This window comes from Homalodisca vitripennis, chromosome X, assembly GCF_021130785.1.
Source record: "Homalodisca vitripennis isolate AUS2020 chromosome X, UT_GWSS_2.1, whole genome shotgun sequence".
NCBI lineage: Eukaryota > Metazoa > Arthropoda > Insecta > Hemiptera > Cicadellidae > Homalodisca > Homalodisca vitripennis.
This window is the reverse complement of record NC_060215.1, coordinates 116,423,427-116,446,007: the sequence shown is the minus strand read 5'-3', so window position 1 is coordinate 116,446,007 and position 22,581 is coordinate 116,423,427. Positions and strand designations below refer to the sequence as shown.

Below are 22,581 nucleotides of genomic sequence, written 5' to 3'. Positions count from 1 at the left end.
CAACATACGAGTATTCCCGACTGTTACATACTAGGACACGGACAAACCTTGTAGATCATTGTTTCTCCCTCACTTCTGTTCCGTGTGTAGTTCACTGTGTATTTGATTATATCCGTTATAGGATTACTTTTAGGGATTTTTTACAGACCGATGGGATTTCTGGTCTGGATGTAAAAACTGTATTTTGAGCAATTATTTTAGTAATTACTCGCTTACTCTTCTTTTACAGTAAGCGAATTAATACGACCGATGTCACTCACAGCACACACGCCTGCAGTCAGGCTTGTCTGAAGCTGGTAACGGCGACATTGCTCCGGCTTGACAGGACGCCGCGCAGCGCCGCCGTCGGACAGTGTCGCAACTGCGGCCGCGGCCACGGGTGTCGTGCCGACCACACTGCTGCAAGGTTGTCCCTTTGTTCCCGTCCAGGCGCTCCTTTCCCCCACGATCATTACACAATGATCCCTTGATTAGTTTTCATTAAAACGGAAAAGTTGCAATATTGATTTATCAGCGTGGTTGGTTTATGGTCGAATGTCGTGCGCGGGCGCGGGGCCTTGGACTCCCCTAGGTGCTGGTCTGGCCCAGCTGGGGCGACACAGTTTCTAAATCAGTTTCCTGTTGCTCTCCGAATCTAAAAACAGTTTGCAGTGCCTGATTTTCTACATTTTTTATAAATTAATACCTACTTCTAATACACCGCTGTAAAACATAGTTTCATGTAATTGATCAATTGAAATCTTAAGATTTCGCTTAAATTAGTACTTTAAATATAATACTCTTGATAAAGGTAGAGTCATTACAGTCTCTAAAATAATCTGAATATCTAAATATGGAACTAGCGACAATAAGCAAGTCATCCAATAAGTTAGGTGTAGGGGTAAATTAATGAATCTCTGAATCGTAGACTATATTCAACGTGTAAATTGTAAACAGTTAAAGATATTTACTTTCAACTGTACTATAATCTCTAAGAATTTTCTTCATTATCATTCGTTATTTGCAATTTCTACACACGAAATGTTATTTACAATATGTATTAAGAACATAAATAAAGTACACATTAAATTGTATCCATAATTCTAAAAGCTTAGTATGAACGATTTTAAAATAGAGCAGGCAATAAATTAAGTTTAAAACTAGCGTTATAGAATAAAATACATTTAAGATTGTTATAAATCTGTCCAAAAATATATTTATTCAAATAATTAGAAGGAATAGTTCGTAGCCTTATACCGTACGTAAGTGGTCAAAAAGTACTAACGATTTGAACTCTGACACGTACAAGAATCACAACACAAATGCATCCATACAGCTGTATCATCTTCGGCTTATGTGAGTGCTGATGGTAAAAACGTAATGACGACTTATTACGAAAATGTTTACGTATGGAATTGATCAAAAAAAAAAACACAAATGCTTCAATTATGCAATGTCAATCTTATGCTTGTGAGTTGTGTGCTTCTGCAATGTTCAGGAATAATTAACGGCTCTCACCTAAAAAAGTACTAAAGTACTACGTATATAATTAATGCTGCCTGAACAATGCTGCCTTTAGCTGTCTGTATAAAACTTATTTTACCTTGTTTATCTGCAGACTAGGTATCAGGTGGCTTCTGTTCTCACGATTCCGATGCTGGCCAGTTCTATCTAGTACCCATCTGTAGGTGGAGGGTTGCAGCCACGCTTAACCTAGTCATAGAGTATTATCTTCATTCTGTATCTATTGTTCATTCTGCATCTATTGTTCATTCTGTATCTATTGTTCTTTTTGTATCTATATTTCATCTATTGAATGGATTCAACGTAGGAAGATTAAAATTCCTAATCATGGCAGTGCCTATAGTGATCTTCTTTCTAGGATCTTTATTGTTAGGATGCCCGTTGATGAAAGAAGAATAGGATTCCATCTCATTAAATTAGAACAAACTAACAGTCCATATAGTTGTGTTTTATTTGTATTTCAAATTAATACAAAGTTGTAAAGGCAATGTTACATTATACAGTAATAAACATATGCTAGCTTATAGTCTGGCACTAGCATGAAAACAATAATTAATCCTTTAGTATTTTTACATACTTATAAAGTTATATATTGTTGTCATATATTAGTCTTACATAAAACAAACTAACAGTCCATATAGTTGTGTTTTATTTGTATTTCAAATTAATACAAAGTTGTAAAGGCAATGTTACATTATACAGTAATAAACATATGCTAGCTTATAGTCTGGCACTAGCATGAAAACAATAATTAATCCTTTAGTATTTTACATACTTATAAAGTTATATATTGTTGTCATATATTAGTCTTACATAAATAGCATTTAAATATTTCTTAGTAAGTAGTAGAGTTAGTACTTACTGATACCTTGGTAACAGTTTCATCGGCTAGCCATGAATGAGTCCATCCTCAGAATTTAAGACATTATAAAAAAGTTAATTAATTGAACTTTGAAAAGATTTAAATTTTTCATTATTTAGACTAATTTAGGAAGGACTTATTTAGCCTTAAGTTGAGGAAACAGTTACTGAAAGATATTCAATAGGTGCTGGTATATTCTCAAGCTATCCCTGCCTTTTCCATCATATCCCCATGGAGATTCCTGCCTACAGTGAAATAAAGTACATAGGTTGGAGTACGTGGAGGTGTCAGTAATGTAGTTACATGGTAAATCCATTAACCCGTACGTCCTGCAATAATGAGTTCTACAACATATGTCTGCCATTTCGTGTTTAGAATGATTTTTGACTGTTTTGAAGGTGTGTAGTCTAAAGATATATGTTTTTTTTCTGTATAACAATTAAACAATCTTATTAAATAGAAAAAATGAGGATCAATTCCTTAAAATAGATAATTTACAGAATCGATAATATATATAATATAATAATAATATATTAATTATATAATTACAACTTTACTAAATTTGCACATCACATAATGACTCTTTAATATTTTCAACTAGTTTTATAAACATGCTCTCCCTAAGTAGACCTTCGTTCAAGTTACACTCCTTAGATAATTGTACTGTAAGTTTAACCACTTCCAATAGAATATCATCCGCCATTAATACTGAATAAAGTTATATTTAAGATGGTTTCTTTATTTTCTGAGAGGTATTTAAGATTAAAATATATATTTCTAATGTGTGAATCTTCCAATCGATATCTTATCCACTCTTACGAAGATAGTAATTTTATCCGCATGTTGAAAGATATTTAAGAAATTTTCAACACGAAACTCCAAAAAGAGAATGAATCCAAGTATAGATCTCTTTAGGACACCAATGCTTTCTTTTTGTATATTTTAGGATGCATCATTCGAATTTTTTAGACACATTTTGTTGGATTTTTATGAATTTATATGTGTCGCTAAGGTTTGACACGCACAATGCACATCTCGGTATCACGTAATAACATTGCATAATGGATGTAGTTTAATATAAAATAATATAAACCACACCTAATACATATTTTTGTCTCTCTGTTATCAAACAAGCTCACCAGCTTCTCAGTTGCTGCACCTATTAACATATTATTTCTGAATCAAAATTTGTCAAAGAACATCTACAAGTGAGTACCTAAACAGCTAAATAAATAAAATAATAATTTATTTTTCAATTAATATTTATAAAGAGTTATTGTTAAAATGAGATCTTTAGGGTGTGATCTATAAGATAAGATTAATGCAGAAATTCGCAATTAGGAATATTCTAACCGGATATGGATTATCAAGAAGTAGTGATTTATGGCGAAGAATAAGACTGTCGATCGTAACTCGGTATAAAAATTATTAGAATAAGAATTTCATCTGTACTGCCTAAGTTTCCAGGTACTCTTTATAGTAGCATCTAGTTACGGCACTTGCAATGGTGGATGTCACACATAAAGCAGAATATATATTCCCGCATCTTTGTTTTCTCACGACTTTGGGGTCATCCAGAGATGTCTCGCGCACATTAACACCGACTGCACTGCTTAAGCAGAGTGCCATGCACGTTGTGCAAGGATCTTCATTCAGTTGTCTATTGTGTCAAATGGGTATGGGATTCTTGAAACATTGCAATAGTTCTAACCTCGCAAAAACGCCATACAACAAAGAAATGAGCAGACCTACATGTTAGTTACTGAATGGGCAATACAGGAAATACAGGGTACAAGACACAGGAAAATTTCTCCGGTATTGTAATGAGGGAGCGTTAGGGTTCATTTTAAGCCAGACATCGCACCTTAAGCCAACAGGCTTACCCTTCAGGGGAGTCGTTTTTATTCCTCTGGGATTGGTGACCTGGGAGGATGTTTATGTCCATCAAAATCGTTTTCTTTTCTGGTCCTCGATCTCATGGCGCTGCTCATAGGCAGTGGAATGCCGTTCCAGCACCTATTGTAGTCATGTTATTCAACCTTTTTCTTGGCTCTAGAAGCTTCGCTTACAATCTTGCATCACATCAGTAGTCGTCAGGTATTTTTATAAAAAAGCGAGAGGAACATGGGGTGGTAACTTTTTTGATCTTTTGAAAGATTGCCCAACATTTTAAAGGTTGACATTCCTCGCTTATTGGTTGATGATGTATAACCAAAAACCTGGTAGAGTATTCCTACATATATCATGAAAGACATATCCACTACCGTTGCTTCTGTGGTTTCATGTTTTATAGGTGTCGTACCAGAGACATGCAAATAGGTTGTATATACGGTTTTTGTACAAATCTTACCATAATATCTCTCTAAACCAGCATGGCTTCAAAAGATGGGGTTTATAGTATTCCCGTCGGCTTCTAAAAGCAGTTTGGCAAGCTCTCTCATCACTCCTTTTAGAGGAAGCTTCTTTAATGTTCCGTAACATTGTTTAGATACTTAGCTATATGCAACCATAATTTAATTCTCCTCTAGGATTCGATAGAATATGCTATGTGCCCAATGTCATTATTTTTTTAATGATAAAGGGCAGTAGTATACACGGAAAGGGCCACAAAATTGAAAGTTTATAGTTTCTGAACACGCAAGGCCTTTAGTTTGGAAGGTTTTGTGCATCACCCATTTCTTCAAATCTAGATTCTTTTATATCTGCTTTACTATCCTTGATCTTAAACGATGCTTAGTAGGCCACTGATTTCTTGAATGTATATGGGATTGCTCAAATAGAGGTATGTCAAACAATTGTGAGATTTGACTTAATCTCACACTTGGATTTGTTTTAAGTATAGATTAATTTTGTCAATATGAATGCTCTTGGCTGTTTTGATTTTCGGATTTTCTACTCGTACTGAACCAGTGGTAGGATTGGTGGGATAGAGTGATTGATAGGAAACGCAGTGTATTTATAATACTGCCTTTAGTGTGGTAAGGTAGATTTCTGCGCCAGTGTATTCGTGATGCTGTCTTGAGCCTAGCAAGATAGTATTTGCAGTAAAGTTGTTAAAAACCAGAAAGAAGATGTTTGGACACATACTTATTCATCTGTGACAGACTAGTATAGTTGCTTTAAACAATCTTCAAGGCGAACAAACACATTAATTTGCGAGGCATACTTAACGATTAGTTAGTATGAAATTAATTAACCACTTAAATGCATCATTAGTAACTATTCTGAGTCCCATGAAATCTACTCCCCTGTGCTACTGACCGTAGAGTCAGAGTGCAGATAAATGGCCCAGACGACCTTAAGTAACAAGCTCGTATCCACAGTAATGACAAAGCATGTAACAACATTATATAATAGATTCAGAAGAGTGTCATTATGTCGGTATATGAGCCGTGGTAACTGCTAGGTGAACATTACACACAACTGTATGTCATCACTGATCCTGTTAGTCACTCAGAACTATTATGTCATCGTGTAATTATCATCGAAACATGGTCTAGTCATATCATACGTGGATACAACAAATATAGAGATTGTATGTGTTGGTTATTGGTTTCATAGCAAACAGTCATGATTAAATGGAACCGTCGTCAACCCTGATGAATTTCCCCCGAAATGATTACACCTGTTTTGTTACGATAGGACTGTGTGATGAGATGCTATGGTCTTTTTATCGCCTCATCAGTGACACTTTACCTTGTTGATGAGGCGATAAAATAGCTTCAGTTGTTTATTTTTATCTCTGTTTTTTTTTAACCTTTTATTTTAAAATTGTATATTTAATGAAATATTTCTTTGATTCAAAACAGATCCTTCACAATATTTATTACCACTTACATTCTACCAGTACTTTTTGCTAATCAATATGACGAAGTGTCACTAATATTTTACACAGACCCTTCGAAAATGCCGAGTGAACGGCGGTTGATTTACCTACTCCTAATCTTATACCAATACAGCATCAAGATCCTTTCTCACAATAAACCAAAATTCATGGCTGAATAAACAGCCCAAGGGGCCTCAACTCTTATTCCTTGGTTCGGTCTTAAAAGTGAATAGAGGATTCAATAAAAACGACAGGTTTTTCTTGAAGAGTATCAGACGTTTTTTTAGAAAGGCCTCAAATGATTGCTGTATTTGATGTAATGTTTTTGATTATAATATTCGTGCTTACTGTTGTTAAAAGTCCCCTTTTAAGTGAATTTTATTCAGAAAGTTTCTATCAGAATAGTTGCATACTCATGATATATATCAGGAAACAATGATTCTGGTCATAATTTTCAAACTATTGTAAAAACGGCGCTTTAGTAGTTTCTTGTTTAGAAAATGAATCTCAGATAGTTTTCTTTAAACAGGTTATATATCAGGAAACATAATTTCTGATCATAGCTATTGTAACAAAGCCTGTTTACGTCATGCAACGTACAAAGTAACGTATTGTTTGAGTAACAAGGCCACAAATAATTGTTTACACATGTTTTATATCCGACAACAGTGTTTCTGCTCATAATTTTCGGTGCTACCATTGCAATAAATCCCGTTTAAGTAACGTTTTGTTTGAAGACAAACCCGCAAATAGACGTTTACAGATTATGCATACCCTGGAAACAGTATTTCTGGTCGTAATTGATGATTCTACAATTGTAACAAAGCTCGCGATCCAACAATAGTAAAGAAAAAGATGATGACCTAAAGCGCAAGGTTTAATAAAAATAGGCAACCTGATTAGTGCAATTAAAATAAATAGACCGCCATGTGGAAAAATAACAAAAACTCAGTTCAAATGTTAAATTCCTCAGCTATTGGCTGTGGAGATTTCTCCAATAGTTTACCTGTCGCTTTGTTGATATTATTATATTAAGACCTATGACTAAGGAGCTACGATTAAAATAAAAGGGCTGCGTATGAAATGGTACTTTTAATATTTCTACAAGCTGTAGGCTACTGACATATTTGTTTTGAATTACTTTTTTATAAATATTTCAAAACAAGTTTTCAAAATAACTAGCCCCCGTTGTACCCGTTCAATCGCTAACTTTATTACTTTGCTTGATATAAAACAAATAATTTTTTGAGAGGTCGATTCCCTTTTAAGCCTTATTCTACCCGTCCACATTGGCCTGAAGTAATTTTATGTAAATTTTTACTAACTGTAACCAATAATACTCGATTTGTAGGTCTTTATTTTAGCTATGAATTTGAAGCTAAAAATATTAAACCAAACAGCACCCAATCGCACCACATAAATAAATGCGTCATAAATGATATATTCGTGTAAGAACCCTTCTTAATTATTTCCTTATTACGTACGTCTACGAACCTCGCAGTTGGAAGGACTGCAAAGGTTATTTTCACTTGTAACTCTTCTAGTAAGAACAAAGTAGGTAATTTAGATTGAATTGATTTGCTTTAAAGATTAAATAAATTATACATTTGGCCAAGAAAGCTCTTGGGAATTAAGTCTAGGAGACGGTTCTGCGGACCTTCCGTTAAATCCTATTCTTCCCTCCCAGTCACATTTTCTTTCTGAATCCGTCTGTAGTTATGGCGACGAACTTCCTGGGTGTGAATGAGACTCCACCAACGCCTTTCCCCGACCGCTCTCAGCCACTCAACGACAGCTCGGAGTCCATCTCTGGTCACTTCACACTCGAGGAGATGCCAAAGATCGTGCCTGGTTACAACAGGCTCGCCGCGAATCCCGGTTGGCCAACGCGCATCTGCGTCTAGTGCGACATCTGCGCCGGACGTTGTGTAAAAGTGTAAAACTGGGTTACTCAACCTAGGCACGCACCGCACAGGACGCGGCGCGCTCCTACATCAGATCTTGCTACCGCGACGCGATGCCCGCGCTCACGCCCTCGCCTCGCGGCACAAGTCCTCGGCTGGCCAAGGTCACTAACATCCGTGGCGAAACCGTCCAGCACGCTCCAAACGAGATGTCCTGGCCGTCAGCGTCACTGTGATTCATCTACATCCCCAAATACCTAGTTTTGCAACCAATCTTCCTCACACCTATTTAGATTCCCTAGAAATAACTTTAGATCGTCAATATTGATTCATTACTTACTAGTTACGTGTAAATCTGTAAATATCTAAATATAAGTTTTCTTACCTGATTTAAATTTTCGATATAAGAAGTGTTGTTAATTTTACTGTATATAATTTATAACAACAGCACTATTATTTTATTTTAAAATTTTTATGTTTCGAATACGTAATTAATATGAGTAGGTATGTAAACATGTAAATTTACATCGCTATGATTCAGACTCAATTCAGAATGCCATGAGTGATGGTGTATTATACCCCCTTTAAAAAAATTAGACTTTGGTTTTACAATCATACTATGATTTTTAAATATACAACAACATATTTTACTACCAAAAAAAGTTGATTTCTTCTTTGGAAAATGAGGTAAAGATATTGCAATGGAAATTAAATCTTAATACCAGCTAATCTTATAATATAAAATAAGGAATATTTATTAATAATTTAAGTTATATAAAACTAAAAAGTTCTGAAGTTAAACTTTGTGTTACATTGTAGCTGAAGTTGTGTGTAGGCCGTCTCCAGTTCATTCGTTTTTTCCAAAACAGATGTTATTATTAAAGCCGAGAAAAAAAAATAAAAAAATTATACTTATTTAATGTTTAAAAATTTTTCCTCAAAGCAAAAATAAAATAAAAAAAGTTAAATTAATTAATCATAGAAAAGATCAAATAACATGCCTAAAGGTGCTTAGATTTTCCCCACTAATACAGTTAAGAAAGTTAGAAAAGGGTTGTTATATAGGAAGCCATTGATTATTCAATTTGTTCATAGAGTGCGAGATATAATCGGAAAAATCATTGAACACATTATGATGAACAATTATAGTAGTATCATCTGCATAAAGTGATACCTTTGTTAAGTTTCCAGCATGCCAATTTGCGAGAATGAACATAGGTGTGTCGGTTAATATAAATCAGGAAAGGGAGAAGGTCCAAGGTTAAATTATAGAAAAATCTAAGATATAATCCTTTCCGTCACATTCTGAACGCATTGAACTCTGGCTGAAAGATATAATTTAAACCATGAAATAATGTTTCTCGGATTGCAAGTATATTACGGTTAACAATATCAAACGCCTTGCTCAGATGACAGAAAGGTTCTAGGGTGTGCTCGCTAGGATCGAGGGAAGAAAGAATAGTCTTGAGCACAGAGACCACTGAAGCTGCGGTGTCATGGAAACCATGCTAATTAGGTTTAATGATGATGTTGGTATTTAAAAAGCTCTATAATCTGCTGTATACGGTCTTTTAAAAAATGTTGGCTATCACCGGGTTCAAGGCAATTGGACGGAAGGAGTTTATATCTTGTTTATTTTTGTCTTTGGCTTTGGGCATAACTGGCGAATTCTACACCAATCGTAAAACCTCCCTCTAACATCGACCATTTAAATAGATATGTCAGTGAGCTCCATGCGATAGTTCCATTGAGAATTATTTAATTAAAACTTATGACAAATAAAATTGTTTCTAGATTTTCTATTACAGCATGAAGAAATGGCTAGTAGTGTTACCAAATGTTGTGAAAGAAAAATATTGATTTATGGATGATATCGTGAAATGAAAAGATTATTTGACTTTATAACACTGCTGAGTTAAAGAAAGTCTCTCTGCTGCATTGTATAGTTAGATATTTAAAATAGATGCTATCGCTCGCGGATTGGCGACTTTCTTTCCCTGATACTCTAGCTCGTTCAACTTTAACGAATGTTTGCTCGATGGTCTGTCGCAATTTATAAAACTCCCGGGTATCCTTGGCTGGATTTGCGGTTGTTCTTTGTATGTTCTCTCCCTGCTTGAACTTAGCTTCCTTAATTAAGACTGTGGTGTTGATTCTTCAGACGCCGATAGTGGACCACAAACCCGAGTGGACCATCAACCTGCTTGACATATGCATCCAACAGCCTTCACTGGCTCCCCTGGACCTGTCCTGTGATCCACACGGTCCCATCGTCGTCTTAACCATATTTTTATTCTAAGGATGTATGTAAGGATGGTATAAAGTGATGGATCAATATATAAATAATATTTAAAAACATCGTTTCTATGGAATTATTATTCTTAATTTTATCCAGCATTTAATCTACAAAAGTGTTCTAAGCTTTTCCTTACTTGGCCAATTATAGCAGAGAAAAATAATTTCTTGAGAACCAATAGTGACCAATAGATTGAATAAAGCACCAAGAAGGATCAGGAATGGAGAACCAGATCAACAGGTCCTCGTGATGAGAAAGGCATGTGAGGACTATTTCAGAAACATATAGTTGATCAGGAAGGTTTCTAATTACTATGTTGTCAAAGCAGGAGCCCCCAGTAGGAGATTTCTTTGTCATACCGTAAATAGTGGTTTTTTAATTCTAGCTTTGAATCAAATCAAGAAATAATTCTGTTTCGCTAGTTTTGTGAAGTATATTCATATTAAAATCGCCCACGAGAATAATTTAATTGGTTCTTAGGGCTCAATACCTTTGTGAGCATTATTAAACTTGTCAAGAAAGAGAGCCAAATCACCGTCCGAGGACCTGTAAATACACATTACTCTAAGACACAACTCCTTAACTGAGAGTATTCTATAATATCAATATCAGTAAAAGAATATTTAATAATATTTCCATAATACTCGTAATGTTGTGATTGCAAAATTCGTGTTTTGGGGTAGACGGGAAGAATCTTCCAGGATGGGGTTTGAAAAATTTCTCAGCGTACCTAAGATCTAAGACCGTCTCCTTACAAATTGTAAAATTAGATTGTTAGATTACATGCACACGTTCATCTAGCCCACTTATTTCGAATGTAGGTCAGAAAATGGGGCTGTAATATTTTGTGTAGATCTGTAAATAATTTTCTTTATCCCACATAAGATGTATTTGGCACTGGGATATTGACTAATCGTTACATATGCCATTGAGTATTGAGTGAATTTCTATAAAAGATCTTAAACGTATATTTAATAAGGAAATTATTATTTTTTATCTTGTCCTCTCTCCAATTCCTCTAATTTAACGTTTTACACAAATAAGAATACTAAGGACAATAATATATTAAAGGACATTAAACAATGTTTTGAAAACGCACTAACAAAATCGGTTAATCTAACATAGATCGATTTGATATTATTTAACGTGTCTATTTTGCAGTATTAAAACAAAAAACGCAGGATATTCTAGACAATGTGAACGAGTATTATGTAAACCTCTAGACTGGTTTTTAGGGCAACGTGTAATGTATAGTTTAGAAACTTCCTTATGTAAGCATTAAACTAATAGTAGGAAATATTTTTAAATCTAATAACCAGAAATATTCGTGAATTAATTAATTTACTAAATTCCAAAAAATACCTGTATACAGAGGCGTAAAATTAAACTACACGCAGTAAAAACACAAAATCTGTTAACTTAAATAGATTAGTGTAATTATTCTCAAAAGGTGTAATTATTCATTTCAAATTAATCTGATTATCACAAAACCATTAGGAACATGATTTTCCTTTTTTAGGAGGGACAAAACAGACCGGTCCTTATCCATATTGTCCCAGTAGTGAAATGCAGATACTAGATATGCGTATATTGAAACTACTCACAACTATCTGCTTACGCTGGTACTATCGGTTTATGGTAGAATTGTTTTATTTCATAGCAACTCCTTAAGGTACAATCGTTGAAGAGAGAAAAAATATAAACACAAGTTTTCAACATTCCATAAGGAATTATGGTCGTTTCAAGTAATAATTCATGCAAATTCATCTTCAAATCAGACCGACGGTGAAGTATCACAACTAAATATTCTACGCCTAAAAATATAATTAAACTCGATAATCATGGTGATTGCGAAATCATTTTGAGTGACCATTACAGAATGGAGAAAATCTGAAACTAGAGTAAAAATAGTGAGGAAACTGGTTTTCCTCTGAATGTGTTCCAAGAACAAAAGGCTTTCCAATATACAACAATGGTAATCTCTTGTGTACAAATTTCAAATTATTTAATGTTTTATTGCTGTTTGTTTTAAGTTTACTATTATGTTCCAAATTCATGTTCTGTTATAATGTACGAGTATTTACGACTAAACATAAACTAATGCTTGTCATTCCCTTTTCTTATCTCACGCATCATTGCTCTTGGCGATTTAAAGCAAATAAAAATATATGTATTTTAATGGGGTTTTCTTTATTCTGCTTACGTTTTGTTTTGAGTATTGTTTTATAAGGTTTTATAATTAAACATGGACACACGAGGGAGTGCCAAGAGAAGTAATAGATTAAAACATGTATTCAAGCACTTATATACATTATGTACAACAATATCTTAGTTTGGAATTTTACCTTAATCAATGAAATATTGTTAAATGCCCTTCTTAACACCGTGACTAAATAATATTAAATTCGGTGGAAAAATCCCTATGTGCGCCCTTCTCGAGCAAAATTAATTTAATTATTAATTTTTCGATCTGAATTAATAATGGCTGGTATTCATGATCGCACATGAATCATAGATTGGTCTAACCGTTCAGCTTCCCTACATGTCTTTTTCGGCAGCGTCAAGTAATGCTTTGTAACAATATTGCCTGAAATACACTTTCAGTTAGTTAAAAGGCTTAATAATCCTTATTTCTGTAAAGTAAAATACTTTTACTACTCGTTTTAATGTTTATCAAAAGTTTATTAAACATAATATTTTTTAATATTCCTAAATTTAAACTCAAGAATATAAACATTTAATATTAATTATATTCTTTTCAAATATCAGCTCAGCCTGTACATTAGCACTTCTCATTAAATATTGGGGAACGGTATTGACCCCTTGGCATTATATTTTATTGAAAATACTATGAAAAAAGAGATAGCGTTATGTATTTTATAGATGCAATTAAATTATCAGAGAATGGAGAGGGTTAAGACATTCAAATTTGGTATACGTCCTGTAAGAAATCTAGGAATATCCACCAAACATTTAAACAAAAAACTCTTTAGCTGCTTGGAAATAAAACATGGAATTGCAATACTTAGTGATTGTACCTAGTACTTAGTAGCTTGTACGATGGGTGCTCAGTAAGAAACAGTTTAGGTATTTTCAAAATAGAGCTGAAGATAAACTTTCCGTAACAGTTGGTTTGTCCATAAAGGATGACAAATTGGTGCTATAGTCCTATATGAGTCCAATGGGTATTCTTGGAACAACGCTTTCGCTGCTTTCATGATTACAGAAAATGATATCATACTTTGTTTTTCACCAAAACAATTTTCCAACAGAGCACACAAAAAACGCATTAAGGGAAATTAAGTAGATCAGATTTTTAGATTGATTAACAATCCCCAATTATCGCCAACTATCATGGTCACAATTATTTTCTGACGTAGTAGTGTTGGGCCGTACGGAAGAGAATTGTACCGAATAATTTGGACAATAATCATCGTGGATTTCTCTTAAACCAGGTATCACAGGACCGTAGACGATCACGGTCATCAAATACATACACAGGATTAAACCTTTAACCAAGGATTAGGTAAATATTTCTTTCATTCAAACTGAATTTTCTATAACAATTGAATATCATGTTGACGAGGATAAAATGGGTGATTGAACTGTGCAATAAGTATTTTATGTACCACGAAAATGGCAAAGCAGTGAACACCATTACCGCCTTGTTCACGAGCTGAGTGCACGTACCGGGCCAAGACCGTCTGTTGCCCGGTTGGACCAAATCACTTTCGCAGCTGCCACGTAGATCATAATCACAGATATTCGTATCTTGTACTTTCTATACGCCGAATGGTGGTGGTTATGTATTATGAGGGTGATTATCGGTGAATTTCCTTTCTTGGAATATCTACGTGGATATTGACTGCCCAATTTTTAATGGACCTCAATTGACTTCTTTTAACTGCTTTTTCTCCGGGTGGTGGCTTGTCCACGGGATCGACCACCTGAGGGCGTCATGATGCGAGAGGATATAAAGATCTCCAAGGATCCAAGAGACATCGACGAGTAACGATGGAATTATACAACCAAGAAGAGTTATTTATGGAGGAGTTAGAGCGGTCGCGGTCGGCTGAGAAGTGGACAATCACTTGCTGTAGGGCTAATTGTGCCATATGTAACATATCCAGGTCTGCTAGTGATGTAACTCAAACTTCCGGCCAGTCGTCTGCCACCGCCACTCGCCACTCGTTCCGGAAAGAGTTCACCTGAAAACCTCCATTAACTACTCCACATATAGCGAGCTTTTTAGCCATGGAGTACATAATAAATCGTTTGTCGGGTGTAACAAGTGGAGTCTTTGCACATTTTAGTCTAAGTGGTGTGCTTCGTTAGCTAGATTTATAGTGCAACTTCCAGCGTATAATATGACCGGTACTTAGCAAAGAAAGTTTTCGTTTTGTACAGGAAGTGTGCGCCAAACTTCGCAGTCTAGGTTATTACATAAAACAAATAAAAAGAACTCAACCATTACGCACTTTGTTTGCTTTATAATTCTGTGTACGATTGCTATTTCTGAACTAAGTACAACACTTCATTAGTTTTCAAATACTTTACTCAATTCAAAAATGGTAGACCATGTTATAAATTCATCGTACTATAAAACCTAATTTACTGCCAAAAATGGCAAACAAATACTTTAAGTAGATTACTTTGAACATAATAATAAAGCTAAATTAAGAGAAAACTACAAGTAAATTGTATTTTAATAATAGCAAGATGGCGTGAATACAATAACAAAAATCGTTATTCGAAACTAAATTAAATGTTACTAACACAACTGTTACTTAGGAATGAAAATAAACAACATTGTCAATAACTAAACTGTGTACGTTTTACATTTTGAGTTTTTAATTAAATTTAAATCCTTTACATGATCCTTTAAATCCTTGTGCCATTTTTTTTACCAATTCATGGATTATTCTCCTAAAACCTAGAAATCCAGATGTTTATAATGGTTAATCGATTTTTAATAAGTACATTTTAAGGAATACTACGAACATTCTTTAAAATAAAATTACAAATCTTTAAGTTTGCTATTTTTAAATGAGACATACTGACAACTTTCCCTTAATAAAATAAGTTTCTCTTCATATAACGACAAAGAATGCGATGAAATTGATTAGAATATGCCTTAAGAATGTATATGTGTAGCTAAGTTCAAAGCAGACACATTTAGGCCATTGTGACATTTCTTTTCCAATTTGTAAGAAATGTACCGTTTCATTGTAAGCAATTTCAGTGATTTAGTCCAACTATTTTACATCATTAGTTGGTTTTTGTAAATTGATTAGAATTATTATATATTAGAATTATTTTTACAGAATCGTAACTTGGAATTATGGACCTCAGGATTCCTTTTGAGTTTCCAGTTCTCAGAAACATCTACTAATACCTCACCCCAATCTTAACCAGAATCAACGGACTTTTGTAACCTCTTTGATACAAAATTTTCCGCCTAAGTCGGATTTTCTCCATCAGAAAGCGTCTTGCTCCCTCGCATGGATAACTGAACCACTTCTTCCAAATTCAGTTCAAGGAAAAACTGTTGGTTTAGTATTACTTACCCGTAGTAGATCTAACAGTGGCTATAAATTGTACCAGCTCTCAAAATGCTGCCGGCTGTAGTAAAACGTTGACGCGACGGTAACGCCTTCACTTTCTTCGGAACCGTCACTTTCTTGATTTAATCTCTTTGATATTAACACCTTCTTATCGTTTCTGTTGCCTTCCTGTCAGAGATCGGAAGTTCCAGTTATGAACACGGGGTCATACCCCAACTGAGACAGGGCTTTAGTAATCTTTTGGTGTATTATTATTAATGTACCGCGATTGATCTTTCTTCAAATCGCGTCGTTCTGTGTCTAGCCGTCTTTGTTAAATTCTTGTTACAAAAAGTCGTAGAGATTTAGTACATAGGCCTCTTGGTTCAAAAAAAAGGTGAGCCAAAAATTAAAAATTTAAAGCAAACAATAATAATCTAACAATTTTACATGTTTATGGGTTCATGGTAACAAGAAAAACGCATAATAAAGTACAAAAATATGACATTTTCTTCAAGCTACAAACACATGTGATGTCGTTACTTTCTTGGATTAGTTGATCAAACTTTCCTTGCGTTCTGTCAGGCTCATCGATAGTTGAAATGTTATATCGCTTTAGGTCTTCGTCTAAAGTTTATAGGAAGATTTAGGCAAGACACCCATTTTTGTTATAAGTATTTAATATTAATGTACAGTTCTAATTCCAAACATAAATGGTTGTGTTATAATATTTTAACTACTTAAATTCATCAACAAAATTGTTGTAATATCCATATCGTATTAATCGACAACCAATGTAATCGGCTCGGGCACGTTTTGTTGCTTGGGTCGCGATTTGTGAAGAGTGCAAGTATTTGTTTAGCTACCGAAAATGTTTCTTACAAGGCCACCCATTTTTGTTATAAGTATTTAATATTAATGTACAGTTCTAATTCCAAACATAAATGTTTGTGTTATAATATTTTTAACTACTTTTAAATTCATCAAACAAAATTGTTGTAATATCCATATCGTATTAATCGACAACCAATGTAATTCGGCTCGGGCACGTTTTGTTGCTTGGGTCGCGATTTGTGAAGAGTGCAAGTATTTGTTTAGCTACCGAAAATGTTTCTTACAAGGCACCCCATTTTTGTTATAAGTATTTAATATTAATGTACAGTTTCTAATTTCCAAACATAAATGTTTGTGTTATAATATTTAACTACTTAAATTCATACACAAAATTGTTGGAATATCCATATCGTATTAATCGACAACCAATGTAATCGGCTCGGGCACGTTTTGTTGCTTGGGTCGCGATTTGTGAAGAGTGCAAGTATTTGTTTAGCTACCGAAAATGTTTCTTACAAGGCACCCATTTTTGTTATAAGTATTTAATATTAATGTACAGTTTCTAATTCCAAACATAAATGTTTGTGTTATAATATTTTAACTACTTAAAATTCCATCAACAAAATTGTTGGAATATCCATATCGTATTAATCGACAACCAATGTAATCGGCTCGGGCACGTTTTGTTGCTTGGGTCGCGATTTGTGAAGAGTGCAAGTATTTGTTTAGCTACCGAAAATGTTTTCTTACAAGGCACCCATTTTTTGTTATAAGTATTTAATATTAATGTACAGTTCTAATTCCAAACATAAATGTTTGTGTTATAATATTTTAACTACTTAAATTCATCAACAAAATTGTTGGAATATCCATATCGTATTAATCGACAACAAATGTAATCGGCTCGGGCACGTTTTGTTGCTTGGGTCGCGATTTGTGAAGAGTGCAAGTATTTGTTTAGCTACCGAAAATGTTTCTTACAAGGCACCCATTTTTTGTTATAAGTATTTAATATTAATGTACAGTTCTAATTCCAAACATAAATGTTTGTGTTTATAATATTTTAACTACTTAAATTCATCAACAAAATTGTTGGAATATCCATATCGTATTAATCGACAACCAATGTAATCGGCTCGGGCACGTTTTGTTGCTTGGGTCGCGATTTGTGAAGAGTGCAAGTATTTGTTTAGCTACCGAAAATGTTTCTTACAAGGCACCCATTTTTGTTATAAGTATTTAATATTAATATACAGTTCTAATTCCAAACATAAATGTTTGTGTTATAATATTTTAACTACTTAAATTCATCAACAAAATTGTTGAGAATATCCATATCGTATTAATCGACAACCAATGTAATCGGCTCGGGCACGTTTTGTTGCTTGGGTCGCGATTTGTGAAGAGTGCAAGTATTTGTTTAGCTACCGAAAATGTTTTCTTACAAGGCACTAATTTTTGTTATAAGTATTTAATATTAATGTACAGTTCTAATTCCAAACATAAATGTTTGTGTTATAATATTTTAACTACTTAAATTCATCAACAAAATTGTTGGAATATCCATATCGTATTAATCGACAACCAATGTAATCGGCTCGGGCACCGTTTTGTTGCTTGGGTCGCGATTTGTGAAGAGTGCAAGTATTTGTTTAGCTACCGAAAATGTTTTCTTACAAGGCACCCATTTTTGTTATAAAGTATTTAATATTAATGTACAGTTCTAATTCCAAACATAAATGTTTGTGTTATAATATTTTAACTACTTAAATTCATCAACAAAATTGTTGGAATATCCATTATCGTATTAATCGACAACCAATGTAATCGGCTCGGGCACTTTTTGTTGCTTGAGTCGCGATTTGTGAAGAGTGCAAGTATTTGTTTTTAGCTACCGAAAATGTTTCTTACAAGGCACCCATTTTTGTTATAAGTATTTAATATTAATGTACAGTTCTAATTCCAAACATAAATGTTTGTGTTATAATATTTTAACTACTTAAATTCATCAACAAAATTGTTGGGAATATCCATATCGTATTAATCGACAACCAATGTAATCGGCTCGGGCACGTTTTGTTGCTTGGGTCGCGATTTGTGAAGAGTGCAAGTATTTGTTTAGCTACCGAAAATGTTTCTTACAAGGCACCCATTTTTTGTTATAAGTATTTAATATTAATGTACAGTTCTAATTCAAACATAAATGTTTGTGTTATAATATTTTAACTACTTAAATTCATCAACAAAAATTGTTGGAATATCCATATCGTATTAATCGACAACCAATGTAATCGGCTCGGGCACGTTTTGTTGCTTGGGTCGCGATTTGTGAAGAGTGCAAGTATTTGTTTAGCTACCGAAAATGTTTTCTTACAAGGCACCCATTTTTGTTATAAGTATTTAATATTAATCTACAGTTCTAATTCCAAACATAAATGTTTGTGTTATAATATTTTAACTACTTAAATTCATCAACAAAATTGTTGGAATTATCCATATCGTATTAATCGACAACCAAATGTAATCGGCTCGGGCACGTTTTGTTGCTTGGGTCGCGATTTGTGAAGAGTGCAAGTATTTGTTTTAGCTACCGAAAATGTTTCTTACAAGGCAACCCATTTTTGTTATAAGTATTTAATATTAAGTACAGTTCTAATTCCAAACATAAATGTTTGTGTTATAATATTTTAACTACTTAAATTCATCAACAAAATTGTTGGAATATCCATATCGTATTAATCGACAACCAATGTAATCGGCTCGGGTACGTTTTGTTGCTTGAGTCGCGATTTGTGAAGAGTGCAAGTATTTGTTTTAGCTACCGAAAATGTTTCTTGCTCCCATGGACAGCTAACAGTGCTAATGTTCAAATATTTACGACTTCGCCTGCCTTGGAAGCTATTTTCAAAGATGTACATTGGCAGAAGGACCGACGAGGTAAAGCTGATTTACACCTGTAGTCAAATTACTTTTATGCTTTCAACGGGTTTCTCCATGACCTGAAAAATATTGCGTATTATTTTTAAATTTTTGATAATTTCAATTTTATTATATATTTGTTTAAAACTTTTTTTAAACACTTTACTTTTGATATTTTTTTATTTAGCATATTAAAATTTCATCAATACTGAAATTATTTGGATGGTGAGTAAACGTGTTTTGTTCTTTTGACAGTGTGAAGAATAGTATAATACATACGAAATTTCGTAATTCGTAACAATTGTTTGCACAATGTGTTATATGATAGTATATGTTTTACATAATCATTATACACCCTGTTAAATAAAGGCATGAGAACTGAACTCAATAATTTGGTTCATGAATATTACTTAAAAAATAGTAATAATAAAAGTTTTTGTTATTTTAAGAAAACTGTGATGTAGTTTTAAAATACACTGCTAACACAAAACTTAAATTTGTCACCCATCTATATTGAAAGTTATTTAAGCAGACTGGCTATAATACCTTTTTTTCTGAACACGTTTCACAAAAGTTCCAAATGTTCACATAATGCATTTCCCGTAGTATGTGACAAGTTTCTTTTACTTATGACCGGTTAATGCTGTAGGTGTTTCTCCTATTCCGATTTCAAAATAATCTTATATTAGTTAATCTCATAGCAGTTAAATGTTCATTGACTTGTAATGAGGTAACTGATGTTTCAGGTACTTCGTAAGCACCGTGTTGCAATTCCTAATCCATCTCACTGTCCGCAAAGCTGCTCAGCAATTCACTGTTCTATTACTTGTTCTGATGGTGTGGTCACTGTTTCAGGTACTTCGTAGGCACCGTGCTCCAATTCCAAATCCATCGCGCTCTCTGCAAAGCTGCCCAGCAGTCCGAGCACAATAATGCCTATGGACAGCCGCTCCACAAGTGCGATATTTATCGTAGCAAGGAAGCAGGTCACGTACTACAGTGAGTAAAATGAAGCATGAGTTATAAAACAGTAGTAAAATATTACTGTTACAAATATTATTATTATAAAGAATAATTTTAAAATACCATAATATGGATTGCTAAACTTAATTTACATCAGAGTCAACGGTTATCCGTTAATCCTGCAAAGGAAGCAAATTCGGTGACAGATATATACTGTATACTATACACGTAATGTTGAACAAGCATAAGCTGGATGCAGTTCCTTGTTAAGAAATGTCTCTATGCGAGATATGTGTGACATTTACCGGCGGCGGCGACGGGACCCTAATTAGAACTAATGTCTGATAAATACAGAGCAACCACTTGATATACAGGAAGCAGAGGAACCTGTTCTACTCTGTCTTTGGACGTTCACTTCCTCCTTCAAAATCTCGATAGCTATCTGACACAGTGGCAAGAACAAGAAATAAGTATTTGGAAGGACGTAATAAATATATCCTTTCATAATACATAATATAGGTATAAAAATATGGAGATAATTCATAGTGTAATTTTCAACAGGATTTCAGAAGTGCTTTGGGTCTTGATTATGACACAGCTTTCGTTATTTCTTGCGAAGGTTTAAAGGAGAAGATGAAGATATATAATATTAACATTTCAATTTCATCAGTTGACTTTGATTTTATGCAGTACCATAGTTTACATATATTTGTTTGACATGCTAAAACTAATTTAAAGCCGTATGTATGTAAATATACAGTATGCCAAACATTTTTTATAATCGCTCAATTATTTTCAATGGATTATCTTAAGAAATAGAGTTTTGTTCATTATAGTAGAGCAAAGAAGGATCTTTTTTTCTCCTTATGGGGTTTCAACTCCTGATGGAACAAACTGTGTATGCGGAGTCGTGGAAACTTGTTAGAACCATAATTCAACCAGAATATAATTTGAAATATCTTAATGAAACGAATTCAATGGTACGAAAAAAATTAAATTTGACCAACAATAACAAATACAAGTTTGGACATTTGGAGTTTGTGCGAAGTTACAATCCATACATATGCCTGAACGCTTCTAAGGCGGAACCCGCCTATTGGGCGCTTACATCCCCTTGGGCCCCCTGACCGAAAGTTCAAAACAGTGTGCTTACTATGCCATTCCATCTCTCATGGTGGGCCATCGCACAAACGATGGCGACGTATCATGAGTGAATGACCCGGTAGATTGTGATCGTACTCGTACAGAAACTTGGCTTAATTCGAGTCGTTGTCGGGACTCGGAATTGTCCATGGATGATAGGCGGAGCCTACTTAAAACGGTGTATTTGGAGGTGGACATGCTAAAGCCTTATGCTATGTGAAAGTTCAAACTGTTAAATGATTTCGAAGGCCGCTCAATTGTTTTGAATGGTTTAATACCTCACATTCAAAAAGAACAAAGACAATTCATTTTTCTCATCGTCGTCTTTTTGTCTCCTCAGGAAACGAACGTCCCATGCTGAATCGCTGGAAACGTTCAATTTGGAAGCATTGTTAAAGTAGGATATCATATTAATAAACAATCAATACACTCGTACATTTAATTGGTATAAGTGAAAATAAGTTATCTAAACCAACCAACTAAAGAAGCTTTTAAATTCAGATTTAAATTCAGTATTTCCTCTTCCCCCCCCCAAAAAAAAATTACTAATGGAAAGAATTAAATTCAATATGCTTTAAAATTTCACCATTGTCTCTGATACTAACATAGAGATCACAAGGTATTCTCGATTGAAGGTTTCTACTCCTAGGGAGTTGCTGTTGACACTAATCTCGAGTGGTCAACAGCGCATCATAGAGACAATTATCCTGCATGCAGGGCTCGTTGTCCGAGCTTGCCCATCAACCAATTAAGTTTGGATGTCTAGGATATAACCCAAATGGTTATGC

The 22,581-nt window shown here is 34.1% G+C and overlaps 1 protein-coding gene across 1 annotated transcript in view; it reads left to right on the top strand.

The window, feature by feature from the left end:
• Positions 1 to 22,581, top strand: part of LOC124369814 (angiotensin-converting enzyme-like) — a 285,432-nt gene that overhangs the window by 238,497 nt on the left and 24,354 nt on the right. Inside the window, exon 12 of the mRNA XM_046827929.1 lies at positions 20,543 to 20,686. Within this exon, the coding sequence (XP_046683885.1) occupies positions 20,543 to 20,686 (144 nt within the window). The remainder of the gene's footprint in view (positions 1 to 20,542; positions 20,687 to 22,581) is intronic.